General features: G+C 41.8%; 1 protein-coding gene across 1 annotated transcript in view; it reads right to left on the minus strand.

Annotated features, from left to right (window-relative positions):
* Nucleotides 1-27,768, minus strand: part of LOC132816073 (contactin-associated protein-like 2) — a 1,374,393-nt gene that overhangs the window by 1,314,529 nt on the left and 32,096 nt on the right. The window contains exon 2 of the mRNA XM_060825502.1: nt 20,354-20,547. Within this exon, the coding sequence (XP_060681485.1) occupies nt 20,354-20,547 (194 nt within the window). The remainder of the gene's footprint in view (nt 1-20,353; nt 20,548-27,768) is intronic.

Raw genomic sequence — 27,768 nt, forward strand, 5'->3', positions numbered from 1 at the left:
TCCTTTCACCCTGACAGGAACATACTGCCTCTGGACTCTCGTTATTTCATTTCTGAAAGCTTCTCATTTTCCAGCTGTCCCTTTACCTGCGAACATCAGCCCCAATCAGCTTTTGAAAGTTCTTGCCTAATACCGTCAAAATTAGCCTTCCTGCAATTTAGAACTTCAACTTTTAGACATACTCTATCCTTTTCCATCACTATTTTAAATCTAATAGAATTATGGTCACTGGTCCCCAAGTACTTCCCCACTGACACCTCAGTCACCTGCCCTGCATTATTTCCCAACAGTAGGTCAAGTTTTGCACCTTCTCTAGTAGGTACATCCACATATTGAATCAGAAAATTTTCTTGTACACACTTAACACATTTCTCTCCATCTAAACCACTAACACGGTGGCAATCCCAGTCTATGTTTGGAAAGTTAAAATCCCCGACCATAAGCACCCGATTATTCTTACAGATAACTGAGATCTTCTTACAAATGAGTTTCTCAATTTCCCTCTGACTAATAGGGGACTATAACACAATCCCAATAAGAAGATCATCCCTTTCTTATTTCTCAGTTCAACCTAAATAACTTCCCCTGGATGTATTTCTGGGAATATCCTCCCTCAGTACAGCTGTAATGCTATGCCTTATCAAAAATGCCACTTCCCCTCCTCTCTTGCCTCCCTTTCTATCCTTCCTGTAGCATTTGTATCCTGGAACATTAAGCTGTCAGTCCTGTTCATCTCTGAGCCACGTTTCTGTAATTGCTATGATATCTCAGTTCCATGTTCCTAACCATGCCCTGAGTTCATCTGCCTTCCCTGTTCGGCCTCTTGCATTGAAGTAAATGCAGTTTAATTTATCAGTCCAACCTTGTTCTCTGCCTAGTTCCTGCCTGTCCTGACTATCTCCCTGGGTCCCATCACACCGTTCCCCACCCCCACCGAACTAGTTTAAATCCTCCCAAGCAGCTCTTGCAAATCCCCCTGCCAGTATATTAGTCCCCTTCCAATTCAGGTGCAATCCGTCCATGTTGTGCAGGTCACTTCTGCCCCTGAAGAGATTCAAATTATCCAAAAATGTGAGTCTATTTTGCAGATGACACCAAAATTGGAGGTGTCGTGGACAGCGAAGAAGGCAACCTCAGATTACAAAGGGATCTTGATCAGATGGGCCAATGAGCTGAGAAGTGGCAGATGGAATTTAATTCAGATAAATGTGAGGTGTTGTATATTGGGAAAGCAAATCTGAGCAGGACTTATACACTTCATGGTAAAGTCTGGGGGAGTGTTGCTGAACAAAAAGACCTGGGAGTGCAGGTTCATAGCTCCTTGAAAGTGTTGTCTCAGGGAGATAGGATAGTGAAGAAGACGTTTTGTATGCTTTCCTTTATTGGTCAGAGTATTGAGTACAGGAGTTGGGAGGTCACCAGTGGAGTGCCACAAGGATCGGTGCTGGGTCCTCTACCTTTTGTCATTTACATAAATGATTTGGTAACAGTTAGTAAGTTTGCATATGACACCAAAATTGGAGGCTGTACAGGACATTGCTTAGGTGACTGTGGGAATATTGTGTGCAATTCTGGTCTCTTTCCTATCGAAAGATGTGAAACTTGAAAGGGCTCAGAAAAGATTTACAATGATGTTGCCAGGTTTGGAGGGTTTGAGCTATAGGGAGAGGATGAACAGGTTGGGGCTGTTTATCCTGGAGCATCAGAGGCTGAGGAGTGACCTTTATAAAATCATGAGGGGCATGGATAGGGTAAATAGTCAAAGTCTTTTTCCTCTGGTTGGGGAGTCCAAAACTAGAGGGCATATGTTTAGGGTGAGTGGAAAATAATCTAAAAGAGACTTAAGGGGCATCGTTTTCACTCAGAAAGTGGTACGTGTATGGAATGAGTTGCCAGAGGAAGTGGTGGAGGGTGGTCCAATTGCAACATTTAGAAGGCATCTGAATGAGTAAATGAATAGGAAGGGTTTGGAGGGATATGGGCCGGGTGCTGGCAGGTGGGACGAGACAGGTTGGGATATTCAGTCAGGCGTTTGACATGGTTCCCCATGGGTGATTGATTAGCAAGGTTAGTTCTCATGAAATACAGGGAGAACTAGCCATTTGGATACAGAACTGGCTCAAAGATAGAAGACAGAGGGTGGTGGTGGAGGGTTGTTTTTCAGACTGGAGGCCTGTGACCAGTGGAGTGCCACAAGGATCGGTGCTGGGCCCTCTAGTTTTTGTCATTTACATTAATGATTTGGATGCAAACATAAGAGGTATAGTTAGTAAGTTTGCAGATAACACCAAAATTGGAGGTGTAGTGGACAGCGAAGAGGGTTACCTCAGATTACAACAGAATCTGGACCAGATGGGCCAATGAGCTGAGAAGTGGCAGATGGAGTTTAATTCAGATAATTGTGAGGTGCTGCATTTTGGGAAAGCAAATCTTAGCAGGACTTATACACTTAATGGTAAGGTCCTAGGGAGTGTTGCTGAACAAAAAGACCTTGGAATGCAGGTTTGTAACTCTTTGAATGTGAAGTCGCAGGTAGATAGGATAGCGAAGAAGGAGTTCAGTATGCTTTCCTTTATTGGTCAGAGTATTGAGTACAGGAATTGAGAGGTCATGTTGCGGCTATACAGGATATTGATTAGGCCACTGTTGGAATATTGCTTGCAATTCTGGTCTCCTTCCTATCGGAAAGATGTTGTGAAACTTGAAAGGGTTCAGAAAAGATTTACAAGGATGTCGCCAAGGTTGGAGGATTGGAGCTATGGAGAGAGGCTGAACAGGCTGGGACTGTTTTCCCTGGAGCGTCGGAGGATGAGGGATGACCTTATAGAGGTTTACAAAATTATGAGGGACATGGATAGGGTAAATAGGCAAAGTCTTTTCCCTGGGGTCAGGGGGTCCAGAACTAGAGGGCATAGGTTTAGGGTGAGAGGGGAAAGATATAAAAGAGAACTAAGGAGCAAATTTTTCACGCAGAGGGTGGTACGTGTATGGAATGAGCTGCCAGAGGAAGTGATGGAGGCTGGTACAAATGCAACATTTAAGAGGCATTTGGATGGGTACATGAATAGGAAGGGTTTGGAAGGATATGGGCCGGGTGCTGGCAGGTGGAGCTATATTGGGTTGGTTTAGCTGGTCGGCATGGATGGGTTGGACCGAAGGGTCTGTTTCCGCACTATAAATCTCTCTGACTCTATGACTTTATACGCCAGCTCCTCAGCCATGCATTGATCTGCTCTATTCTCCTACTCTTACCCTTACTAGCTCATAGCACTGGGAGTAATTCAGATATGACTACTGTTGAAGATCTCCTTTTTAAATTCCTGCCTCACTCTCCATATTCTCCCTTTAGTTCCCCATCCTTTTCCCTTCCTGTGATATTGGTTCCAATGTGTACAATGACTTCCTGCTGGTCCCTCTCCCCCTTGAGAACTTTCTACACCCTCTCTGAGACACCCTTGGTCCTAGCACCAGGGAGACAACACACCATTCTGATTTTTCGCTGCTAGCCACAGAAGCGTCTGTCTGTGCCTCGGACTAGAGAGTCCCCTAATGCAATTGATCTCTTTGTACCTGACATACCCCTCAATGCATTAGAGCCAGTATCAATACCAGAAACTTGGCTGTTCATGCTATATTTCCCTGAGAATCCATCTCCCTCTACATTTTCTGAAAGAGCATATTTGTTTGAAATGGGGATAGCCACAGAAGATTCCTGCACTAGCTACTTGCCTCTCTTACCTTTTTGAGGGTTAACCCATCCATGTTATTGTATCTGCAACTTTTCCCCCTTCCTATAACTGCCATCCATCACATCCCCTTGCTCTTGTAAATTCCTCATTGCATCTAACTGTCTCTCCAATCGATCCATTCAATCTGACAGGATTCGCAACCAACGGCATTTATTGCAGATAACTATAGAAGATGGACTGTTCCACATATCCTAGGAAGATGCAGGTATAGCTGGGGCCCATGCAGGTGCCCATGGCTACCCCTTTGGTCTGAAGGACGTGGGAGGATTCGAAGAAGACGTTGTTAAGGGGAGGACAATTTCTGCCAATTGAATGAGTGTAACGGTGGAGGCATACTAGTTGGGTGGGTGAGAGAGCAAGAAACAGAGGGCTTGGAGGCCTTTGCTATGGCAGATAGACATGTACAGGGACTGGATGTCCATGGTGATGATGAGGCATTGGGTAATGAAAGTCATGATGGAGGGGGAGGGCATGGTTGCCGTCCTGAATGTATGTGGGGAGTTCCTGAACCAAAGGGGACAGGATGGGGTCAAGATGTGAGGAGATAAGTTTGGAAGGGCAGGAGCAGGCGGAGATGATAGGTCGACGGGGGCCGTCAGGTTTGTGAAGTTTGGATAAGAGGTAAAATTGAGTGGTACTGGGCTTCCAGGACTATGAGGTTGGAGGCTGTGGATGGGAGATCCCTTGAGGTGATGATGTTGTGGTTGGTCTGGGGTTTGATGTTTTGATGATGGGAGGTGAGGTTGTGGTTGAGGGGGCAGTAGGAAGACGTGAAGTTGCACTCATCCAGGCAAGTGGAGAAAAGGCAGTCACACTCTAACTTGTGCTTTGTATAGTGGTCAGACTCTGGAGTCAGGTGATGAGTAGCTCATTGCAGGATTCCCTGTATCTGTACATTCCTATTTGAACATCACCTTTGTGGCAGTTCTAAAATGTCTGACAAAGGAGTTTTCAATACATTTTGACATGGATTTGTGTTCATCATTCCAGAATGTCAATTTAAAGCAAGCAAAATTCTGATAAGCAAGAATTTTTTTTTTTTAAATTTTCCCATCAGTATTAGCATCAAGCATACCTGAACCAAGTATGAACAAGGCTGATACACAGAATGAACTCTTTCATCTGCCACAAAATGTGACTGAATCTTTGCCTCAGAAGTATCGCTAGAGCCACAGAGTCACAGACCCTTCGATCCAACTCATCCAGCCGACCAAATTTCATTACCTAACCTAGTCCCACCTGCCAGCACCCGGACCATATACCTCCAATCCCCTCCTATTCATATATCCATCCAGATGCCTTTTAAATGTTACAATTGTACCAGCCTCCACCACTTCTTCTGGCAGCTCATTCCATACATGTACCACCCTCTGCGTGAAAACGTTGCCCCTTAGGTCTTTTTTATATCTTTCTCCTCTCACTCTAAACCTATGCTCTCTTGTTCTGGACTCCCCCACTCCAGGAAAAAGACTTTGTTAATTTATCCTATCCATGCCCCTCATGATTTTACAAACCTCTATATGGTCACCCTTCTGCCTCCAACACTTTAGGAAAAACAGCCAAATCCTCCAACCCTGGCAACATCATCTTTTATGAACCCTTTCAAGTTTCACAACATCCTTCCAATAGGAAGGAAACCAGAATTGCACGCAATATTCCAAAAGTGGCCTAACCAATGTCCTGTATAGCTGTACCATGATCTCCCAACTCCTGTACTCAATACTCTGACCTGTACAGGAAAGCCTACCAAACACTTTCTTCACTATCCTATCTACCTATTGTTGAGGAGCTATGAACATGCACTCCAAGGTCTCTTTGCTCAGCAACACTCCCTCAGACCTTACCATTACATGTATAGGTCCAGTTAAGATTTGCTTTACCATTTATCTAAATTAAACTCCACTTGCTACTCTTCAGTCCATTGGCCCATCTGATCAAGATTCAGCTGTACTCTGAGCTAACCTTCTTTGCTGTCCACTACACCTCCAATTTTGGTGTCACCAGCAAACTTATTAACTATACCACTTACGCTCACATCAAAATCATTTATATAATTGACGAAAAATAGTGGACCCAGCACCAATCCTTGTGGCACTCCACTGGTCACAGGCCTCCAGTTGGAAAACCAACCCTTCACAACCACCCTATGTCTTCTACCTTTGAGCCAGTTCTGTCTCCAAATGGTTCGTTCTCCCTGTATTCCATGAGATCTGACCTTGCTAACCAGTCTTCCACGGGGAACTTTGTCGAATGCCTTACTGAAGTTCATATAGATCACATCTACTGCTTTGCCCTCAGAATCTTCTTTGTTACTTCTTCAAAAAAACTTAATCAAGTTCATGAGACATGATTTCCCATGCACACATGATTTTCCATGTTGACTATACCTAATCAGTCCTTGCCTTTCCAAATACATGAACCTCCCATCCCTCAGGATTCTCTCCAACGCATTGCCCACCACTGAGGTCAGGTTCACTGGACTATAGTTTCCTGGCTTGTCTTTCCCACATTTCTTAAACAGCAGCACCATGTTAGACAACCTTCAGTCTTCTGGCACCTCACCTGTGACTATTGATGACACAAATATCTCAGCAAGGGCCCAGCAATCACTTCCCTAGCTTCCCACAGAAATCTAAGGTAATTTTATTCCACTTCTTACATGTACTTTCCTCATGACCTCACTGAGTAAGAGTTTCAATTTTGTGTAAACTTGGAGTTCTAACTACACATCCACTCAAATAAGCTGGGGCCAAGTCTGCTGAAATAAATTACATGCGAAACTGATCTGGTGATCAGACATTGCTTTAGTCAGACTGAGTCTAACGGTGGAAAGAAAATCTTCCTCCTGGATCACTGGATTAAAGTTTACACTTTGATTATGAATGTATGACAGACAATATTCACCCTCAGCCTGCAGTTATATTCTGAGATTCACAGGGACTCCATGGGACAAAATCTCACAAAATATTGATCCACTTCCTTGTTGAAGTTGTTCACATAGTTGAAATTGCTGTTTCTAGAACTATTCCACATCTACACAGATCAATTCCACTTGGGGTGGAGGAGGAACAATCTAGGGGAGGGCAGAAAAGAGGGGAGAAATGTGCAGTTGTTTCATGATCACCATATTTCTATGTGCTAATAACCAAGGCCCCTCTATCCAACCGAAAAGCAGGGAAACAGATACACAAAACTGCTTTTTTCCAAATTTTGCAAGAGCTACAGTTCAGAATACAGCTACAGATCATGTATTTGTGTCAATGTTGAGAATGCCAGGCCAAACTTTTTGGCAAAAAAGCAGGGGTTCAGCTTACACTTGAGTAATATTTTCAAGAGGTGAAAATCCATTTTCAAGGGTTATAATCACTCAGCATCATTTGGAATTGTGACTGTTAGAGTGAATGTGACCCATAGCTGCCATTTGGACCAGGCTCTACTGCATTCTGAAGACTCTCTCACACTTTCCATTCTCTACCGGACTCCCTCATTCAGCATTTCCCTACCTGATCCCTACATTTATTGCTTTCTTACCCAACCTGGTCTGTCTCTGCTTTCCTGTCCAACCTGCTGTCCCTGCTTTGCTGCCTACTCTCTTCTCTCCATTGCCCACCTGCAACTAATTTCACCAGCCTCCTTGTTTACTACCCCTCTTCTGAGCTCAATATGTGAGAAAGACTCACAGTTATACAGTACAGAAAGAGACTATTTGGTCCATTCGTCCATGCTGACCAGATATCCTCAACTGATATAGTCTCCTCTTCCAGCATTTGGCCCATATCCCTCTGAACCCTTCCTGTTCATATACCCATCCAGATGCCATTTAAATATTTTATCCATCTTCACCACTTCCTCTAGAAACTCATTCCATATACGCACCATACTCTGCTCAGGTCCTTTTTAAATCTTTCCCCTCTCAGCGTAAACCTGTGCTGTCTAGCTCTGGACTCCCCTACTCTTGGAAAAAGACCTGAGCTATTTACTGTAACCATTCCTCTGACACTTCAGGGAAAATAGCCTGAGCCTCTTCAGCCTCCCTCTCCAGTCAAACCTTGCAGTCCCGGCAACATCTTTGTAAATCTTTTCTGAACCTTTTTAAGGTTAACAACATTTTTCCCAAGGAAGAGAGACCAGACCTGAATGCAGAATTCTAAAACTGGCCAAACCAATGTCATGTGTAGCCATAATATGACATTGCAACTCCTATCCTGAAAGCATTGACCAATGAAGGCAAGTGTGCTAAACGTCTTCTTCACTACCATGTCTACCTGTGACTCCACCTTCATGGAACTATGCACCTCAACCCTAAGGTCTCTTTGTTCAGCAACACTTGCCAGGGCCGTCCCATTAACTGTATAAGTCCGCCTTGCTTTGCCTTACCAAAATGCAACACTTCATAAGTCTTTAAGTTAGCTCACTGAGCTTGAAGGTTTGTTTTCAGATGTTTCATCACAATACTGGGTAACATCATCAGTGAGTGTGTCTCTGATAAAGTGTTGGTGGTATGTCCCACCTTTCTATTTATAGGTCTTGGTTTCTCAAGGTGGATGATGTCATTTCCGGTTCATTTTAAAATTTCTTTTCAAGGGAAGGTAGATAGGATCTAAATCAATGTGTTTATTGATGGAGTTCTGGTTAGAATGCCATTCCTCTCAGAATTCTTATGCATGTCTTTGTTTCGCCTTTCCCAGGATGTGTGTGTTGTCCCAGTCAAAGTGGTGTTCTTTGTCTGTAAGCAAACTAGTAATAGTGGGTCATGTTTCTGGTGGCCAGTTGGTGTTCATGTATCCTGGTGGTAAGTTTCCTGCTAGTTTGTCCGATGTAGTGTTTTTTACAGTTCTTGTATGGTCTCTTGTAAATGACGCCAGTTTTGCTGGTGATATCTAATGAATCCTGCAGGTTCATTAGTCACTGTTTAAGTTTGTTGGTAGGTTTGTGGGCTACAATGATGCCAAGGAGTCTGAATAGTCTTGAAGTCATTTCTGATATGTCTTTGATGTAAAGGTAATGTGGCTATAGTTTTTGGGTGCATTGTGTCTGCTTGTTTGGGTTTGTTTCTGAGGAATTGATGGATTGTGTTTATAATGGCATCAGGGTTAGCCCACAAACCTACCAACACAAGAGGCCCAGCAATTTCTTACCTAGCTTCTCCCAAAGTCCTGGGATACATCCTTGATCAGGTCCTGGGGATTTAGCCACCTTTATGTAACATGGACATTTTTCAAGATACCACTATTTATTTCCCCGAGTTCTCTAGCTCTCTGTCTTTCTCTGCAGTAAATATTGGTGCGATACTAATACCCATCCCCTGCAGTTTCACACAGTAGACAACCTTGTTGGTCTTCAAGAGTGTTATTCTCTCCCTAGTTACTCTTTTGCCCTGAATGTATTTGTAGAATCTCTTTGGATTCTTCTTAACCCTATTTACCAAAACTATCTCGTGTCCCCTTTCTGGCCTCCAGATTTCCCTCTTCAGTATACTCCTACTCTGAGGGATTCACACAATCCGCTGTCTATTCCTGACATATGCCTCCTTTTTCTCGACCAGAGCCTCAATTTCTCTCATCATCCAGCATTTTCCGACACCTAGCAGTCTTGCCCTTTGAGTAAAAAATGAGGTCTGCAGATGCTGGAGATCACAGCTGCAAATGTGTTGCTGGTCAAAGCACAGCAGGTTAGGCAGCATCTCAGGAATAGAGAATTCGACGTTTCGAGCATAAGCCCTTCATCAGGAATAAGAGAGAGAGAGCCAAGCCGGCTGAGATAAAAGGTAGGGAGGAGGGACTAGGGGGAGGGGCGATGGAGGTGGGATAGGTGGAAGGAGATCAAGGTGAGGGTGATAGGCCGGAGTGGGGTGGGGGCGGAGAGGTCTTCTGTGCAGAGGAGATGACCTGGGGGGTGCAGTGAGGGAGGGACTCACTGAAATCCTTGTAGAGGGAGGAAGAGAGCTTCTTCAAGGAAGGCATCCTTGTAAGAGGATTCGCAGTAGGTTAAAATCTTCGAGTAAAAAATGAGGTCTGCAGATGCTGGAGATCACAGCTGCAAATGTGTTGCTGGTCAAAGCACAGCAGGTTAGGCAGCATCTCAGGAATAGAGAATTCGACGTTTCGAGCATAAGCCCTTCATCAGGAATAAGAGAGAGAGAGCCAAGCCGGCTGAGATAAAAGGTAGGGAGGAGGGACTAGGGGGAGGGGCGATGGAGGTGGGATAGGTGGAAGGAGATCAAGGTGAGGGTGATAGGCCGGAGTGGGGTGGGGGCGGAGAGGTCTGCCGGAGTGGGGTGGGGGCGGAGAGGTCTGCCGGAGTGGGGTGGGGGCCCGACAGGACCATCATTGCCTCTACACTCTCATTATCTCAATTTAGAAGGCCTCCTGCCTTCCAACTGTCTTTTTATCTGCCAATTCCCTGTCCCAACAAATTTTGTAAGTTCCTGCCCAACACCATCAAAATTGGCCCTATTCCAAATTAGAACTTTCAGTTTTCGATCAGGTCTATCCCTTGCAAATCATTACATAAAAAGCAACTGATCATCTATAGCTAGATCCAGCTGTGCAATTTATATTGATGACAATGTTTTTAAAACATTTATTAATTTGTAGTATTGAGTTATTTTTCAATAACATTGACTTAAACAAGTGGAGAAGTAAATTACATTTTGTTTAACTGTGGTTACACTTTCTGTGAGGAATAGCCACGTGGCCCAAATCAAAAGAAAGGTCATGGGTTTATGACCCATGCTAATATAGTTATTTTAATTAACCTGCTTGGACAGACAGAGACCTCTGAGGTAGGTGGAACTTCAATTTGGATCAACTGCCTTCGAGAATGGGAGCTACTCCTGCGCCATAGCACCCCTCCCAAGCTAATGTAAACTTAAACTAACACGTATGAGAATGAGAACATTCTTTAGAGTAAAAGGCTTTTACTTAAAAGACTCAGCTTTGTTTTAAAATGCAGCTTAAATTATGTAACAGACTTTAGTTCTTGTTTTCCATGGATAGTTTGAACTTCAATTTATTTTCGGTATCAGCAGTTCCTTTACAGTTACACATGGTTTGTTTATTTATCTGACTTTGGTAGGTTTTAGAGGATACTTAGATATATCAGTGAGGACATTTGAAACAATAGGAAACCATTATATACCCCAAGCAGATATCCAAATTGCTCTTTTCGTGCTTTCTAGAGATCTATGAAGTTAGCAAGTTAAAAATGACCAATTGCTATAAAAAGGGATGCGATTGACGTAGATATCATTACAGGAGGTAGTGATATTAGAAAGATGCCAATCATATGAAAGGAACCAATTAGGAACTGGGTATTAATTGAGCATGGAATTGACCTTGTAAATCTGAGATTGATTATGCACTTTCATGAACTGGAATGCCAGTTAGAGACAGGATATCTCTGGTCATGCTGAGAATAGAGCATAGCAAGGGTTACGAGGTCATCCTTCATTTTAGTTCAGTGCACAAAAATGAAGCCCAAATACAGAGGTCAGCTTCAATCAACAGAATACTACAAGAGGTATGTGCCCTCTTTTTCGCATCAGAGAGCGGCGGGAGCCGGGCGGAAGTGAAGTCGGAGTGCAAAGCTGTTCGGGAAGGCAAGTGATTGTTATTTAAGAAGTTACCTCGATGCCAACGGTCTTTTCACATCAGAGAGCGGCGGGAGCTGGGCGGAAGTGAAGTCGGAGTGGAAAGCCGGTCGGGAAGGTAAGTGATTGTTATTTGAGTGGAAATGATTACGCCACAGTTGAAGAGGGTGAAGACATGAGTGCCAAGCTGGTTCAGTATGCTACGTGCTTAATGTGGGAGGTCAACGACTCTGGTGTGTCTGGCTCATAAAAGTGTGGAAAGTGTGTGCACGTTCAGCTACTGACAGAGCATATCGCAGCACTGATGAAAGAACTCGAGGACCTTAGGCTCATCCGAGAGAACGAGATCTTTCTGGACAAGACCTGCAGCGGGGTTATTACACCAATCATACCAGAAGAGAGCAGAAGAGAGCAGACGATGAGCAAGCCAGAGAGGAGACAGGTGTAAGAGAACCCAGGGGAAGTACCTGTCAGGAACAAGTTGAATCTTTTGGAAGCAGTAGAGACAGATGACACTGCCAGTCCGCGAGGCTGCCAGGTCTGTCAATCAAAGGTTGGCATGGAGACAGAGCGGAAGAGTCAGACATCACACAGAGCCGTGGTAATAGGGGACTCCATAGTGAGAGGAACTGACCGGGGCTTTTGTGGCAGCAGACGGACTCAAGGATGGTGTGTTGCCTTCCTGGTGCCAGGGTTAAAGACATCACAGACAGAGTGCAGGAAATCCTCAGGGATGAAGGTGAAGAGCCAGAGGTGGTGGTACATGCTGGCACTAATGATGTTGGGAAGAAGAGGAGGTTCATACTACAGTGGGACTTCGGAGAACTAGGAAGAAGGCTTAAAAGCAGGGCGTCCAATGTGGTTATCTCCGGCTTGCTTCCAGTTCCTCGGGCTGGTGAGGCCAGAAACAGGGATATAATGGACTTGAACGTGTGGCTGGGGAACTGGTGCAGTGAGCAAGGATTTAAATTCTTGGATCACTGGGGTATGCTTTGTGATAAGCATAAATTCTACAAGAGAGACGGTTTGCACCTTAATAGGTTAGGGACCAGCATTGTTACTGCAACACAGCTACGTTTAAACTAAGTAGCAGGGGGGAGGGGACAAACTGGACGTTTAAGAGGAAATTGGAGGGAAAGTTAGAACAAGGGAAGTCAAGAAAGACAACTGTATCAATGAGGCAGAAAACTCAGAAAGGGATCATGCTGTAAGGTTGAGTGAAATTGGAGTTGATGGAAAGGGTGAGGGCAGTAACAAATTAAAAATACTATACATGATTGAACGAAGCATTAGAAATAAGACGGATGAGCTTGAGACTCTTTTGGAAATTGGCAGATACGATATTGTTGGGATAACTGAGACATGGCTTCAAGTGGACAGGGCCTGGGAAATGAATATTCAAGGCTACACATGCTATCGTAAGGACAGACTGACGGGCAGAGGGGGTGGAGGGGCCATGTTGGTAAGGGATGATACTCAGTCCCTTGAGTGGGGGGACGTGGAATCAGGGGATGTAGAGTCAGTGTGGATAGAGGTGAGAAATACTAAGGGTAAAAAGATCCTTTTGGGAGTTATCTATAGGCCCCCAAACAGTAGTCTGGATGTCGGATGTAAGTTAAATCAGAAGCTGAAATTGGCCTGTCGCAAAGATATTACTACAGTTGTTATGGGGGATTTCACCATGCAGGTAGACTGGGAGAATCAGGATGGTATTGGACCTCAAGAAAGAGACTTTGTGAAGTGCCTCAGAGATGGATTCTTAGAACAGCTGGTGCTGGAGCCGACCAGGGAGAAGGCAATTCTTGGTCTGGTATTGTGCAACGAACCAGAATTGGTCAGGGACCTTGAAGTGAAGGAGCCATTGGGAAGTAGTGACCATAATACAATAAGCTTCAATCTGCAATTTGAGAGGGAGAGGGTACAATCGGAAATGACACTTTTTCAGTTGAATAAAGGGAACTATGGAGCTATGAGGGAGGAGCTGGCCAAAGTTCAATGGTGCAATACCTTAGCAGGGATGACAGTGGAGGAACAATGGCAGATATTTCTGTGTATAATGCAGAAGTTGCAGGATCAGTTCATTCCAAAAAGGAAGAAAGATCCTAGGAGGAGGCATGGGTGGCCATGGCTGATGAAGGAAGTTAAGAAACATATAAAGTTAAAAGAGAAAAAGTATAACATAGCAAAGATAAGTAGGAAAATGGAGGACTGGGAAGCTTTTAAAGAACAACAGAGGATTACTAAGAAGGAAATACGCAAAGAAAAAATGAGGTATGAAGGCAAACTGGCCAATAATATAAAGGAGGATAGTAAAAGCTTTTTTAGGTATGTGAAAGGCAAAAAAATGGTTAAGACTAAAATTGGGCCCTTGAAGACAGAAACACGGGAATATAATATGGGGAACAAAGAAATGGCAGAAGAATTAAAGGGGTACTTCAGATCTGTGTTCACTGGGGAAGACACAAGCAATCTCCCTGAGGTAACAGTGGCTGAAGGACCTGAACTGAAGGGAATTTATATTTGCCAGGATTTGGTGTTGGAGAGACTGTTAGGTCTGAAGGTTGATAAATCTCCGTGGCCTGATGGTCTACATCCCAGGGTACTGAAGGAGGTGGCTCGGGAAACCGTGGATGTGTTGGTGATTATTTTCCAGAGTTCGATAGATTCGGGTTGGTTCCTGAGGATTGGAGGGTGGCTAATGTTGGACCACTTTTTAAGAAAGGTGAGAGAGAGAAAGTAGGAAATTATAGACCAGTTAGTATGACCTCAGGGGTGGGAAAGATGCTGGAGTCTATTATAAAGGATGAAATTACGGCACACCTGGATAGTAGTGACAGGATAGGACAGAGTCAACATGGATTTATGAATGGGACATCATGCTTGACTAATCTTCTGGAATTTTTTGAGGATGTAACTCTGAAGATGGACAAAGGAGATCCAGTAGATGTAGCGTACCTGGACTTTCAGAAAGCTTTTGATAAAGTCCCACATAGGAGGTTAGTGAGCAAAATTAGGACGCATGGTATTGGGGGCAAAGTACTAACTTGGATTGAAAGTTGGTTGGCTGACAGGAAACAAAGAGTAATGATAAACGGCTCCATTTCGGAATGGCAGGCAGTGACCAGTGGGGTATCGCAGGGATCAGTACTGAGACAGCAGCTTTTTACAATATATGTTAATGATATAGAAGATAGTATTAGTAATAACATTAGCAAATTTGCTGATGATGCTAAGCTGGGTGGCAGGGTGAAATGTGATGAGGATGTTAGGAGATTACAGGGTGACCTGAACGAGTTAGGTGAATGGCAGATGCAGTTTAATGTGGATAAATGTATGGTTATCCATTTTGGTGACAAGAATAGGAAGGCTGATTACTACCTAAATGGAATCAATTTAGGTAAAGGGGCAGTACAGCAAGATCTGGGTGTTCTTGTACACCAGTCAATGAAGGTAAGTATGCAGCTACAGCAGGTAGTGAAGAAGGCTAATAGCATGCTGGCCTTCATAACAAGAGGGATTGAGATTAGAAGCAAAGAGGTTCTTCTGCAGCTGTACAGGGCCCTGGTGAGACCACACATGAAGTACTGTGTGCAGTTCTGGTCTCCAAATTTGAGGAAAGACATAGGTTAATGAGGTAAATTCCTGGAATGGCGGGATTACCTTACACTGAAAGACTAGAGTGACTGGGCTTGTATACCCTTGAGTTTAGAAGACTGAGAGGGGATATGATTGAGACATAGAAGATTATTAAAGAATTGGACACTCTGGAGGCAGGAAACATGTTTCCGCTGACGGGTGAGTGCTGAACCAGAGGACACAGCTCAAAAATACGGGGTAGACCATGAGGAGATGAGGAGAAACTTCTTCACCCAGAGAGTGGTGGCTGTGTGGAATTCTCTGCCCGAGAGGGCAGTGGAGGCCCAGTCTCTGGATTCATTTAAGAAAGAGTTGGATACAGCTATCAAGGATTGCGGAATCAAGAGTTATGGAGACAAGGCAGGAACAGGATACTGATTAAGGATGATCAGCCATGATCATATTGAATGGCGGTGCAGGCTCGAAGGGCAGAATGGCCTAATCCTGCACCTATTGTCTATTGTCTATTGCCCAATCATCAAGGAAATACAGGTTGATGTCCCTGAAATGTCCCTGAAAACTGCTTCTTTAATTAAGTTTCATTTCTTTTCCACTGAATATGATAAACTTTATTAAGTCTATGACATTTATGCAAACATACTTGGTTCCGGAATCAGTTTGTAATGTACCTGGACTGGTAAACTTTATGATTGGTTCTCTTGTTTGTCAATAATTGTAAGTGAATTAGGTCTTACAATTAAAGTTAAAACAAACAAGAAAAGTTACAAATGTAATATTTACATAACCTTGGTAGAGAATACTTAAATGGCTAAACAATACTTAATTAAGGACAGACAATAGTTTAAGCTTCACTTCATCCTTTCAGATGGTGTCTGGCTCCATGCTGTGCACTCACTCACCTTGAGTGGGAGGAATGATTCTGAGCTGCTGTGTGTAAACTTATGCAATGTCGCTTGGCCATATTTGAGCATTTCCTACTAAATGTTCTTGAATACTTGGTGCTTGGCATTCTGTTTCTGCAGTCACTAACCCAATTTCCTCTTCCTTATATTCAAAATCCATCCATCAATTCTATATTGCACGTTTAGTAATTAATACAGTATTTAAGGAAGAAAACAGAACACCTCTGAAAGATAGATTTAACACTGCGAGTAAGAAAGTAATGGAATTTCCACAAAAAAAGAACCTAGAAAATTACCTAGGGTAGTATTTTGGCAGGAATAACCAGCTGACCACAGTTATGTGGCAGCCAGTCAAGTTGTGAAGGTGCCAGCCATAGACAATTATATGATGGGGATAACAAAATGCCGCCAAATCCAACATTTGGTTGACAGGATCAGAGGTTCAGATGCTGTTTTTAAGCAACACGCTGAAATGCATACAGCACCCACAAGCCCACAGCATTTGTTTGCAAAGGCTCCCACAGAACAAACCATCTCTAGGATGAATAGCTTGAGCTCCAGACTCAGGCACCAGATGGCTCAGAACCTTTCCTGAAGATTCTCTTCTCGGTGGTCCAGGAAAGTAAGCAAGTGCTCTTCCCCACTGATACAGTAACATAGGACTTAGGAGTAGGTCATTCAGCATTTTATGGCTTGCTCTGACATTCAATAAGATCATGGCTAATCTGTTTGTGGCCTTAACTTCACTTTCTACCTAACTCTGTACTAAATAAATACACTGGCAATTTCTGCTGTTTTATACAGAAGAAAAATTTACATACTCACAACCCTCTAGAAGAAAATAAATTTCTTACGTCTGACTGGAAAGGGAGACCTCTAAATATTAAAATGCGTCCTATATTTCAGATCTTCCTACCCCAAAGAGAAAACATTGACCATTGAGTCTATTGAGTCCTGTCAGGATGTTTTATAACACGCTTCACCTTCAATAAAGGTTTACCCAATCTGTTTAACCTTCCCTCACAGGATCAGCGATGACATCAAAAGGCATAGCCAGCTGAATAAGGAAACCCACATGGAGACCACAGTGGGAGGTAGTAGCCATGGGTTCACTGGTGCACCTTGTTCAAATGCAGGACGTAGGTCAGTGAGTTAGTTTGCTCTGTGAGGCATGAGCTGCCCCCACCACACACCCACCCACCCCACCACCCCACAATCCCACCACCACCCCCCCCATCCCACAGTAAATGCGGCTGTGTATATGTAGTTATTCAGATAGAGGTATACAGCACAGAAACAGGCCCTTCAGCCCACCATATCAATGTCAAACAACAAACACCAAATTATACTTATCTTGTTTCCCTGCACTTGACCCTTAGCATACTCTGCCACAGCATTTTGTGTTCATCCAAATGCTTCTTAAAAGTTCCAAGAGTACCTGACTCCATATATCTCGACCAAAGTTTCTCTCTCAGATCTCCTCTGAACTACTTTTTCCTCACCTTACACTTTTGCCCTCTGGCCTTCAATATGGCTGTCATGGGGAAGAGATTCTCATGATCAACTCTGTCTATACCTGTGATAATTTTGTGATAAACAGGCACTAATGAACAATTCTTTCAAAATTGAAATGTTTCATCCCAGGCACCACCTGGTGTATTTCTTCTGCACCCTCTCCAGTGCAATCATGTCCTTCCAATTGTATGGCAACCATAAGTGCACACAGTATTCTATCTGAGGCCTGACCAAGTTTTAAAAAGTTGTAACAAGACTTCCTTGCTCCAATATTCTACACACCAGCTCATGAAGGCAAGTATCTTGTGTGCCTTCTTCATCATCCATCCCCACCTGTGCTGAAAAACTTCAAGGATGTACACCAAGGTTCCTTTGTTCCTCAGTACTCCATGAATTGTTAATGTAAATAACAAATAGCAAGTGTCCCAGGGTCAAACCCTGTTGTACACTCCTGGTCATCGGTCTCCAATTACAAAAATAACCCTCCACCATTGTCTTCTTTTTGTAAGGAAGCAGCAAGAAGGCCACCTGGTGGAATTTACATGCTGATTCCTTTTGCCTTCAAGCTCATTGGTGGGGGAATGTAAAATCCTACATGTGAAGTACAAGCTGAAATAGTATGACACACATTTGAAAAGGGAGAAAGTGAGGACTGCAGATGCTGGAGATCAGAGCTGAAAATGTGTTGCTGGAAAAGCGCAGAAGAAGGGCTCATGTCCAAAACATCAATTCTCCTGCTCTTTGGATGCTGCCTGACCTGCTGCGCTTTTCCAGCAACACATTTTCAGCTCTGATCTCCAGCATCTGCAGTCCTCACTTTCTCCTTGAAGATTTTAACCTACTGCGAATCCTCTTGCAAGGATGCCTTCCTTGAAGAAGCTCTCTTCCTCCCTCTACAAGAATTTCAGTGAGTCCCTCTCTCACTGCACACCTCAGGTCATCTCCTCTGCCATTCCTGAAGAAGGGCTCATGCCCAAAATGTTGATTCTCCTGCTCTTTGGATGCTGCCTGACCTGCTGTGCTTTTCCAGCAACACATTTTCAGCATACATTTGAAAAAAGCATTATTTTGTAAAAATTAGCTTAATGTATCCACTAATTAATAATTTCACAGCACCCGATGGAAGTAAAATTAATTACTGAGGACCAGTTATGTTATTCATTAAATTTTATTCATGGCATCACTGTTAAAAATCCAATTATACCTGAATGTGAAAATTTGTAGTTCAGAGTTTTCACATCGTTGTGAGTGGGGGAATTAAAGTCCTCACTGATTTGAATTACTTCAAACTCTAGTGTGATAAGAAGTGGGAGGGAGTGTTGCCAGTTAGTGTGGTAATGCAATGATGCCACAGGGTAACCTGTTCGAAAAGTCTGAAGTTGCAACCAGTTTCAGAGAGTTAATGACAGCAGATGTGCATAGTTTGCCATCAACTCCAAACACTACACAAAATCCTGGCCATCAGTTGAAATATTTCAGTTTCATTTCAGGAACACGGGAAGGGTGGGCTTCCAGTACCATGTTTATTGAACCAATGTCAAAAAATACTAACGTTTGTTGCAAGCTTGATAAAACTTGCATTTAAAACTTTTTTTTTCTTTTGAGTTGTTTGGCCAGCATACACAGTCATATAAGCCTTGATCCCAGGTATATTTGAATGCACAGTTACTGTTGTCTTGGTTTAGTAAGTGGCTACTTGAAGATTCAGTCATTTGGTTCAGTCCACACCAGGATTAAACATGTGACAAAGTACCAATACTCCCTACCTGATATAGTTCAACAAAGAAAAAAACATATTTTAAAAACATATGGTTACCTAAAACTGCATAATCCAAAAATGAGGAATCAACTTTCATAAAAGGAATGTTAGTTAGTAAATTTCATAATTAGTGATCGATCAAGAATTAGTGATTGATTATCCAAAAATGATTGGATATTTTTGATTTATGTATAGCTTCAATATAGATTTCAAATTACACATAGCCATATATAACTGCAAACCAATATTTGATAAATTATTCCTACAACAACTAAACTTTAAATTGAAATATTTGGCTTAATTCATTATAAGATATAAAACCATCTTTCTAAACTGACAGATGAAAGAGCACGTAAGCTATGGAATTACTCTTTGTGTGGCTATACTGAAGATATATTTCTTAGTAACTGCATATTCTTAAGGAACTAACCAACATCCTGACAGTATCTAACATGAGCTGAACGAATAGATACAGTGAGTGTTTTTCCTTGTTTATTTTTACATGCTGATTGTTCTATATTATGTGATGCCTCAGTGGGAGGGTGAACCATTTAATCAATTTGAAATCTGATGGTATATTTATAATCTTTGCAAAGCTTAAGACAAAATAAAAACCGTGCTAACTGTTCTGTAAAAGGCTTCTCTACTACCTGGATATGAAGATACATTATAGGAAGAAGGCAAAGACTACCTCTACAGAAAGATACTTTGCATAAGAAACAGATGGTGATATTTCAAATTGATTTCCTTAAAGTATGAAATTGTGAATATTTCATAATGATACTTTAAACTAATAGGGTAATTTATCTTTATTGTTATTTCCCTCCCTAGGATAATCCTGATTTCTTCTTTATTAGTTATAGCCAAACAATTCCTGTTGCAGCATCCCTCACACAGTCATATAAAATAAATATCCTGACCCTTTGCCCAGAAACATCCCTCTGTTTTCACTGCTTCAAAGTCTGCCATCAACCCCTTTGTATGGACATTAATCAGAATCTGAAAGCTACCTCTGGTCTGCAAAATGAAACCCTTGCTTTTGGGATCCATGCTTCATGCTTAAAAGAAATCCAGTTCTCTCTCAGATGCTGCTGTGCCTTGTTATAACTACCCTCTGCAATAATACAACATTTTGTTAAAAGTATAGCATAGAGAAAAATATCAGGCTAAATTATAGAGCATTAAGTTGGACCTGTCATGATACTCTCGACACAAAGAATTAACTGCAAGTAGTACATACCCAGATGTTGCCATCCTGGTGGTAAGGTTTCCAGTTCCGCCCTTTATCACTATAAAGTAGTCTGTACTGTGTCACCCAGTCTGAGCTGCTGTACCTGCCTTGTGTTGCTACAGCCGTCACCTGTTTTCTGTTTCCAAAGTCTATTTGCAACCATTGATAATGATCAGAATCCAGAGGGGACCAGCCACCAGCACCTGTGCAATGGGAGGGAAGAAAAAGATGGAGATGTAAATGCCCATGTATCAAGATTATTTCTGGAACAGAAATCAACACAAAAACAAAAGCACACATCCACCTTAAATCTACCACAAATAACATCAAGTAGCATATTGTACATACTATCTACAATATTAAATAGACCAATGTAACCTAAACATTTTATTGATACATTTCTTGTCACAGAAAGACAGTTGTTGCTGGATTTATAGTTACTGCTCATGTGGAGGATTTTTTTTATCTATTCATGGCATGTGGCCTTACTGATTGGCCAGTGTTGAGAGCCCATCTCTTTTGCCTTTGAGGAGGTTGTGATGAGATGCCTTTTTGAACAACTGCAAAACATTTGCTCGAGGTCCACCCACAATGTTGTTAAAGAGGGAGTTCCATGATCCCAATATTCATATCGCACAGCCAGTTTAATTATTGGTCAAGAGTGTTGATCATGGGGGATTTAGTAATGGTGATGCAACTGAATTGTAATGGGTGATGGTCAGATTCTTTCTCAATGGAGATGGTGATGTCTGGCATTTGGCAGGTATGAATATTACTTAGCACTTTTCAGACCAACCTGGATATTATCCAGGTCTAGCTGCACATGGATATGGATTGGTTCAGTATCTGAGGTGTTGGAAATGATGCTGAACATCAATCATCAGTGGACATCCCTACTTCTAACTTTAGGATAATAACATGATGTTAAAAATTAGGACACAGGACTTTAATGTACTTTGGAAAATAGTGATGATCGTCTAAACTTTCTTTCTGAAGTTGGCAGATATCTTTTCCCTTTCTGGGTCAGATCTTGCTTGATGAAAGTATTTTTGGTGCCCACTAGCTAGAAATTTTCTGCACCCTTCAACTTAAAAATAGGTGTCAGAGTTCATTGAAGGTATACCCTCATAATTGAATAGTGAAGCAATGGGACATCTAAGCCTCAGTCAAATGTTCAGTATGAGAGTCTCTCGCCTTAACCTTAAGATATAAGGGTTGGCAAACAAAAAACAGACTCAATTAGAAGGCATTTGGTAAAATAATGCTTAGCTAGGTACGGAAAAAATAAAACTAGTGTCTGAAGTTGAGCTTAACAAGCTATTCAATGGTTTCAACTAACAGTAATAATGATTAGTGCACCCAGAATAGAAGTTTTATGGCAGACATTCACTTTGTGAGGCCTACAGGGAATGACCTACTCTGGATGGCAATTGTCACAATTCAAGCCATTCTTCATGTTCTATTTGTAAGCAAGTGGCCACATCTCCCCCGGCCTATTCTGAACTATGGTTATGCGTGCATAGTTTTAATCTAACTTGTTTTTCTTCATTTCTCTTTTCTGTAACTAAGGATTGCACCTAGGTACTTGTTGTAACCAAGTTGGCACGAAGTAGTGACTTATAAACTTTTCACTGTACTCATTTGAGTACAGGTGACAATAATGCTAATTTGATTCAATTCAAATGGCCATGGAAAGTCTAGACTTTCCAAGGGATGTTGAAATCTGAGAAATTTCACCACTGGGAGTAGTTACCAGTTTGGGTTGATGTTTGCAGTCAACCAGCAGCCATCAGGATTTCAGACTGTTGTGAATTTGTTGCGTTTGGAATGTATTCCAGCAGGAGCTACATGATTTCAGATGAAAGTATGTTTTGTTTTGAGGTTCTGTTTCAACGCAAGTATTTTGTTAGTTGTTTGTAAGTGATGATATTTCAGAATATTGCTTGAAGTTGTTAAATATTTGCTATGTACGTGTGCAATCTCCTGAACCTGGTTGATTAGATCAAACCAAGTGAAGCAATATGTAGCCCTCTTGCTGTAAGTGATACCACTAGTTTATGACTGGGATTTACCCTTGAATTAACTTTCCTCTGGCATTCGCAAGCTGTTGCTGGTAGGTCACTGAATGGACAAGAGGGATGCCAAGATATTTTGGTGTTGGGTCATGGCGAAATAACAGGATGTAGAACTCAACACAACTTTCTTCTGTGGCCTTCAAATTGTACAAGGGGAAAGTTGAAATGTCTCTCTTGGCAGTATTTAAGCAAGGTATCAATTTTCTAAAGAGGAATTCTGGAGAACATCGATTGTTTGTGAGTTTTCTCCTCCATGTTCAGAAACTTTTTTTACCTGGATAGTCATCAGCACATGGAAAAAGTATTGATTTTGTGGAAGGCAGATCGCTGGTTGAAGAGTAGCAATTTGAGGACAGATCTCTGTGGGAGCTCATTGTTCATTACGCATGGGTGGCTGGTTTGACCTCAAAGATTCACATAGAACTGTCAGTTCCTGATGATGGAATCAATTACCATGGTTTTCACACAGCAGATGATTTTCAAATATTTCAGCAGCATGCCTGTGCATCATGTTGTGTCATAAGCACAAGATAAATCTACAAAGTTGATTCCAATCTTTGCGGCTTTCAGGAAACCAGTTGTGTGAGGTCAGTGTTAGGACTTGTAGGGAGTAATCACAACCTAGAATTACCAAAACCACTGAAAGTCCTTGCTTGTTGTGGATCCATTGCTTCTTCTAAGATGAGGTTCAGTTTACTTACGAGGTTTTTATGGATCTTGTATTTTATTCACAGCAATGCAATGATATGGTAGTTGCAGAGATTATTAAGAGGATGCCCCTTGGTTGACAATGGACACTATCTTCGGATTGGTACCAAATATTTGGAATGATGGATGTGCTGAAGATGTTAACTAACAGCCTTGCTAGCCATTTTTTTCTTTGTCATCAGAAATACTTCAGAAGTTGTGGTATATCCCCATAAACTGCTTTGTCTGATTTGGTTGCTATGAGGGCATTATCCCCTTCCTCTTCTGCATGAAGGGTTGAGAAGTCTTTTTGCTTCTCAATTTCTGTTGAGAAGCAATTTCTGTTTTAGTTTGTTGTAGATTCAAGTAAATTGACAAGTTCTAGAGGTTAACACCTCACAATTAGATAAAGGTTAGATCCAGCTGAATCTTATTTAATACAGCTTGTAGTCATCATGGTGACAATGATACTTCAGTGAATATACAAAGGTTTTGAGGATGGAGAAACTGGAACAAATTTTGAAATCAATAACATCTGATCATTTGTTTTTAATTATTTTTTGCATGTGTTGTGGCTTAAAAGGCCTGAACTTGTGGTGATTCATAATTGCCTTGAGAAAGCAGAGATGAGTCACCTTTATGAACCACTGCAGGCCATTTGGAATGGGTACATTTGCAGCTCTTTTGTTCATGTTTGGACCAAGGCTGCAATATGGTCAGGAGTTGAGTGGCCCTGGTGGAACCCAAACTTAGGATCAATGATTAGGTTATTGATCATTAATAGCATATTAATTTAAAGGGGAAAAAGCAAGTACTGTTTGCCTGAATTTCAGGGTTGAATATGCACGAGCAAACCATATTGTTTTTCTAGGCACATAACAAGTCAGATGGAAGGAAGTTGGATGCTGACCCTACCTCTAGTTTAAAAGTACTCATTTCAAGTCTGATTCCAGGACTTGATGACCACAGAATGTGAGTTCATCATGTGGTCAACAAGAAGGTTATCAGCCTGGAATTCATTCCATTATGCCTAACGTAGAATAAGAGGAATAGGCAGAAATGTACAAAATCAGATCAACCATAATTTTATTGAATGGTGGAACAGGTTTGAAGGACTGGTGGTCTACTCTTGTTCCAAAATCATATGTCCCTATGAACAATTAACCAATTCAACAATTATTAAATTCCATCACACTGGCACACACACATCTGATTCATTGTGGCAGCGTGAGGATCGGACTCCATCTCCACATGGTACATTAGAAAATGGTCAGAAGGTACATGGATAAATGAACTCTAACAGCACTCAAGAACATCAACAGGGCAGAGCAGCTCATTGGTTCAGCAAGCTATCCATTACCTTGAATATTCAGTGGCTTCACCAATGACAGAGTCAGTGATGTGTACCATTTACATGATGCACTTCAGCAATTTAGAAAGCTATCTTTAAAAGAGCTATGAAAACACTATAGCCTCGGTCCTGTGACTGACCAAAATAAGTCAAAGATCATTTATCAGCATCTAATAACATGTCTCACACAGGGATGAAACAGTAACATTATTGTGTCTCTGATCATCCATTTAAGCAGCAATTGCCAATCTTTCACTGCACTGGTTAATATATTTTCAACAATTGTATTATATTACCACCATTACCACAGCATATTCAGGTGTCCCACAACCACTTTCGTAAAGCAATTGGATAGGCAACCAAAGAAACTTTATCAGAACTTCCAACTTCTAAAAGTCTAGCAAAAGAGCTTTCTCTCATCTTTTACCTTTCAAATGCCAAGATGTGAATAATATGGTCACATATAAATTATTTCTATTGTCAACAAATTAAAGAATACTAAAGACAAGAGCATAAATTTCCATTTGAAAAAGTAAATGCAATTTAAAATACTGAGATATGCCCAAACAAATAATTTAAACAAACCTTGAATCATGGTGAAAAGAGAGAATGTTGCAGAATCTTAACAGGACTATCACAAGAATGTCAATTTCAGTACATCATAACAAGTCAGATCACAGGGAAAAAGTGCTGGTTGAGTGTTTTTGTGTGTTTGACTGAGGTACAGCATGGAGAAAGTAGCTGAGAACTACAGCTACCACAGGCTCAATAATATTTCCATAAAACACTCAAGACTGCAGCATACCATTTTTGTTTATGAAGCACAGGTACCTGAGTATACATGCAGATCAATTCTTGCAAGCCTTAAAAAAGCTTAATGAGCAAGAAATAAATATCATGAAATATTTGTTGATACAACTATTACTACATCCTTGAGTACTTTGCGGCACAGTGGTTAGCACTGCTGCCTCACAGCGCCAGAGACCCGGGTTCAATTCCCGCTTCAGGCAACTGTCTGTGTGGAGTTTGCACGTTCTCCCTGTGTCTGCGTGGGTTTCCTCCGGGTGCTCCAGTTTCCTCCCACAGTCCAAAGATGTGCAGGTTAGGTGAATTGACCATGCTAAATTGCCCGTAATGTAGTGAAGGGGTAAATGTAGGGGAATGGGTCTGGGTGGGTTGCTCTTCGTAGGGTCGGTGTGGACTTGTTGGGCCGAAGGGCCTGTTTTCACACGTAAGTAATCTAGTCTACTTTAAAATGAGATGCCACAAGGGAGTGATGGACTTTCGGCTCACTCTACCCACTTATTTTCTTTCTGTGTGAGCCAAGTCCTGCGTGCTCTTTAAAATAAAGCAATAAGAACAAACATTTAATCTTGCACTTTTAGTTTTATTCTAACAATAAGTGGATAAAGTATACAGAGCTCTGGGTCTAAACCTTTCTGTCCCTGACAAACTACTAAGTCAGTCAGTTCACAAAGAAAAAAGACCTCTCTCTGTCCCTGATCCAGTCTTTTATACTATACAAAACATCACACCATCACTCAAGTGAAATTGTCTTCTCATTGGCTGTTGCTCCGATTCCATTCCCCGCCTCCTCGCATTTCCAGCTGTCCGATCTCACGTGACCTTCCCTTTTTCGGAGACAAAGGACCACCATGCGGCCTCCTTTCGAGTGCGAAACGGCAGTCTTGCCCACTTCCGGGGTGCGAAACAGCCGATCACGTGACCTCCCGGAGCGCGAAACAGGGAGATCACGTGACCATCCTCTGTGCACGCATCAGAGGACCACGTGACCTCCAAGCGCCGAGGACACGCCCCCCAGGCCCAACAATTTAGTTTTCCAGGTAAGTTTTTTATATATATATTTACAGGAGCTAAAATAAATAATTGTTCATCAGATCAACCAGTTGACTTGTTACACTCTGGATGAGGTTATTGATGCCTGCCACATGACCTTTGAGTGAATCAATCTTTCATCTACAGTGGGCCCCTAGAAGTGTAATATCGGATCCTCCCAAATCCAACTGGCAGCCTTCAAATGCACTCGACAGCTGATCTGCTTTTATGTCAACTGTGCAAAACATCCCCAGAGGCAGGCATGCATCGGGGCACCATCCCAACACTGGTCTCTTCTATTGTCCAGAATTGACGGCCATTATCTTTGAGGAGACCACCATGGAGCTGGAAAAAGTTTGCCCATCATTTCCAAAGCAAAAGGGTCTGTATCATTGCATGACCATGATACATACAATAAAGTTATCAGTTATAAGTTGGAATAAATTTTACACAGTGCCTAATATGTTGGTTTTTTTGTGTTTTTTTACATCAGAAGAATACTAGGTAAAGAACATGCAGTGACATAACCTATCTATTGCTTTCTCTGACAGATCTTTTCACAACCCTGAGTGCCAATAGAATGTCAGTTTTTCTTAATTCCACTTTCTAACTTCACTCTGTCTTTTATCCAAACTAGAACTCTTCTCAATTTTAGTTTGCACTTCCCGCACTAGCTCATCTGGCTTATTTGGCCTTAGTCTTCATTTGCATATCAAATCTAACCATGCAGTGAGTGTGAGACCCAAAGGTCCACCCACACCTGATTACTAATCATTTCTGGCAGACTACTGAACTATAAATCCAAACTGCTTAATATGCATTAACAATCAGTTACTTATTACCTCTGTGAATTGCTCTAACTTCCATCCTTCTTGTTCAGTTACCTAGTCTATCTATTTTGAGCCAAAAATATTATAATTTCCCATGATTATCACATTGAAATTCCCTGCAGGCACCTTTATTTGACTGAACAATTCACTGTTTACCTTTTCATCTTCAGACAGCAGTCAATATCAATTGCCAACTTTTATTTTGCTGCCCTTTTCATTAATTAATTTACAGATTGCTTCTGCCATCTACCCTCATCTTGTTATTTCCAGTCTTATGTGGTTATTCTATCACTACTCCACCATGAAGAAACTTTTTCCTGCATAGCAGAATAGCTCTATTTTTGTAAAACATTCAACTCCTAGACAACTTTATCTAATCAGACTTCTGCTTGCAGCCACATTCTCATGTGCTGAAAATGTTATTAAAATTGCTGGCTACATATCCTTTAAATATTAATCCGTTATGTTCAGTATTCCTTGCATTGGTAAAGATATTTAAAAGACATCTTTCAATACTTACTGATCCCGTCTTGAACCTAGTATTATACTTTTCTACAGAACACTACTTTATTCTCTCTCGCACACACATAATCAGTAATAACCACTTGCTTATCTTTGTTTACAGAAGTTCTAAAATAATATTTT

This window comes from Hemiscyllium ocellatum, chromosome 5 (genome assembly GCF_020745735.1).
Source record: "Hemiscyllium ocellatum isolate sHemOce1 chromosome 5, sHemOce1.pat.X.cur, whole genome shotgun sequence".
Taxonomy (NCBI): Eukaryota; Metazoa; Chordata; class Chondrichthyes; order Orectolobiformes; family Hemiscylliidae; genus Hemiscyllium; species Hemiscyllium ocellatum.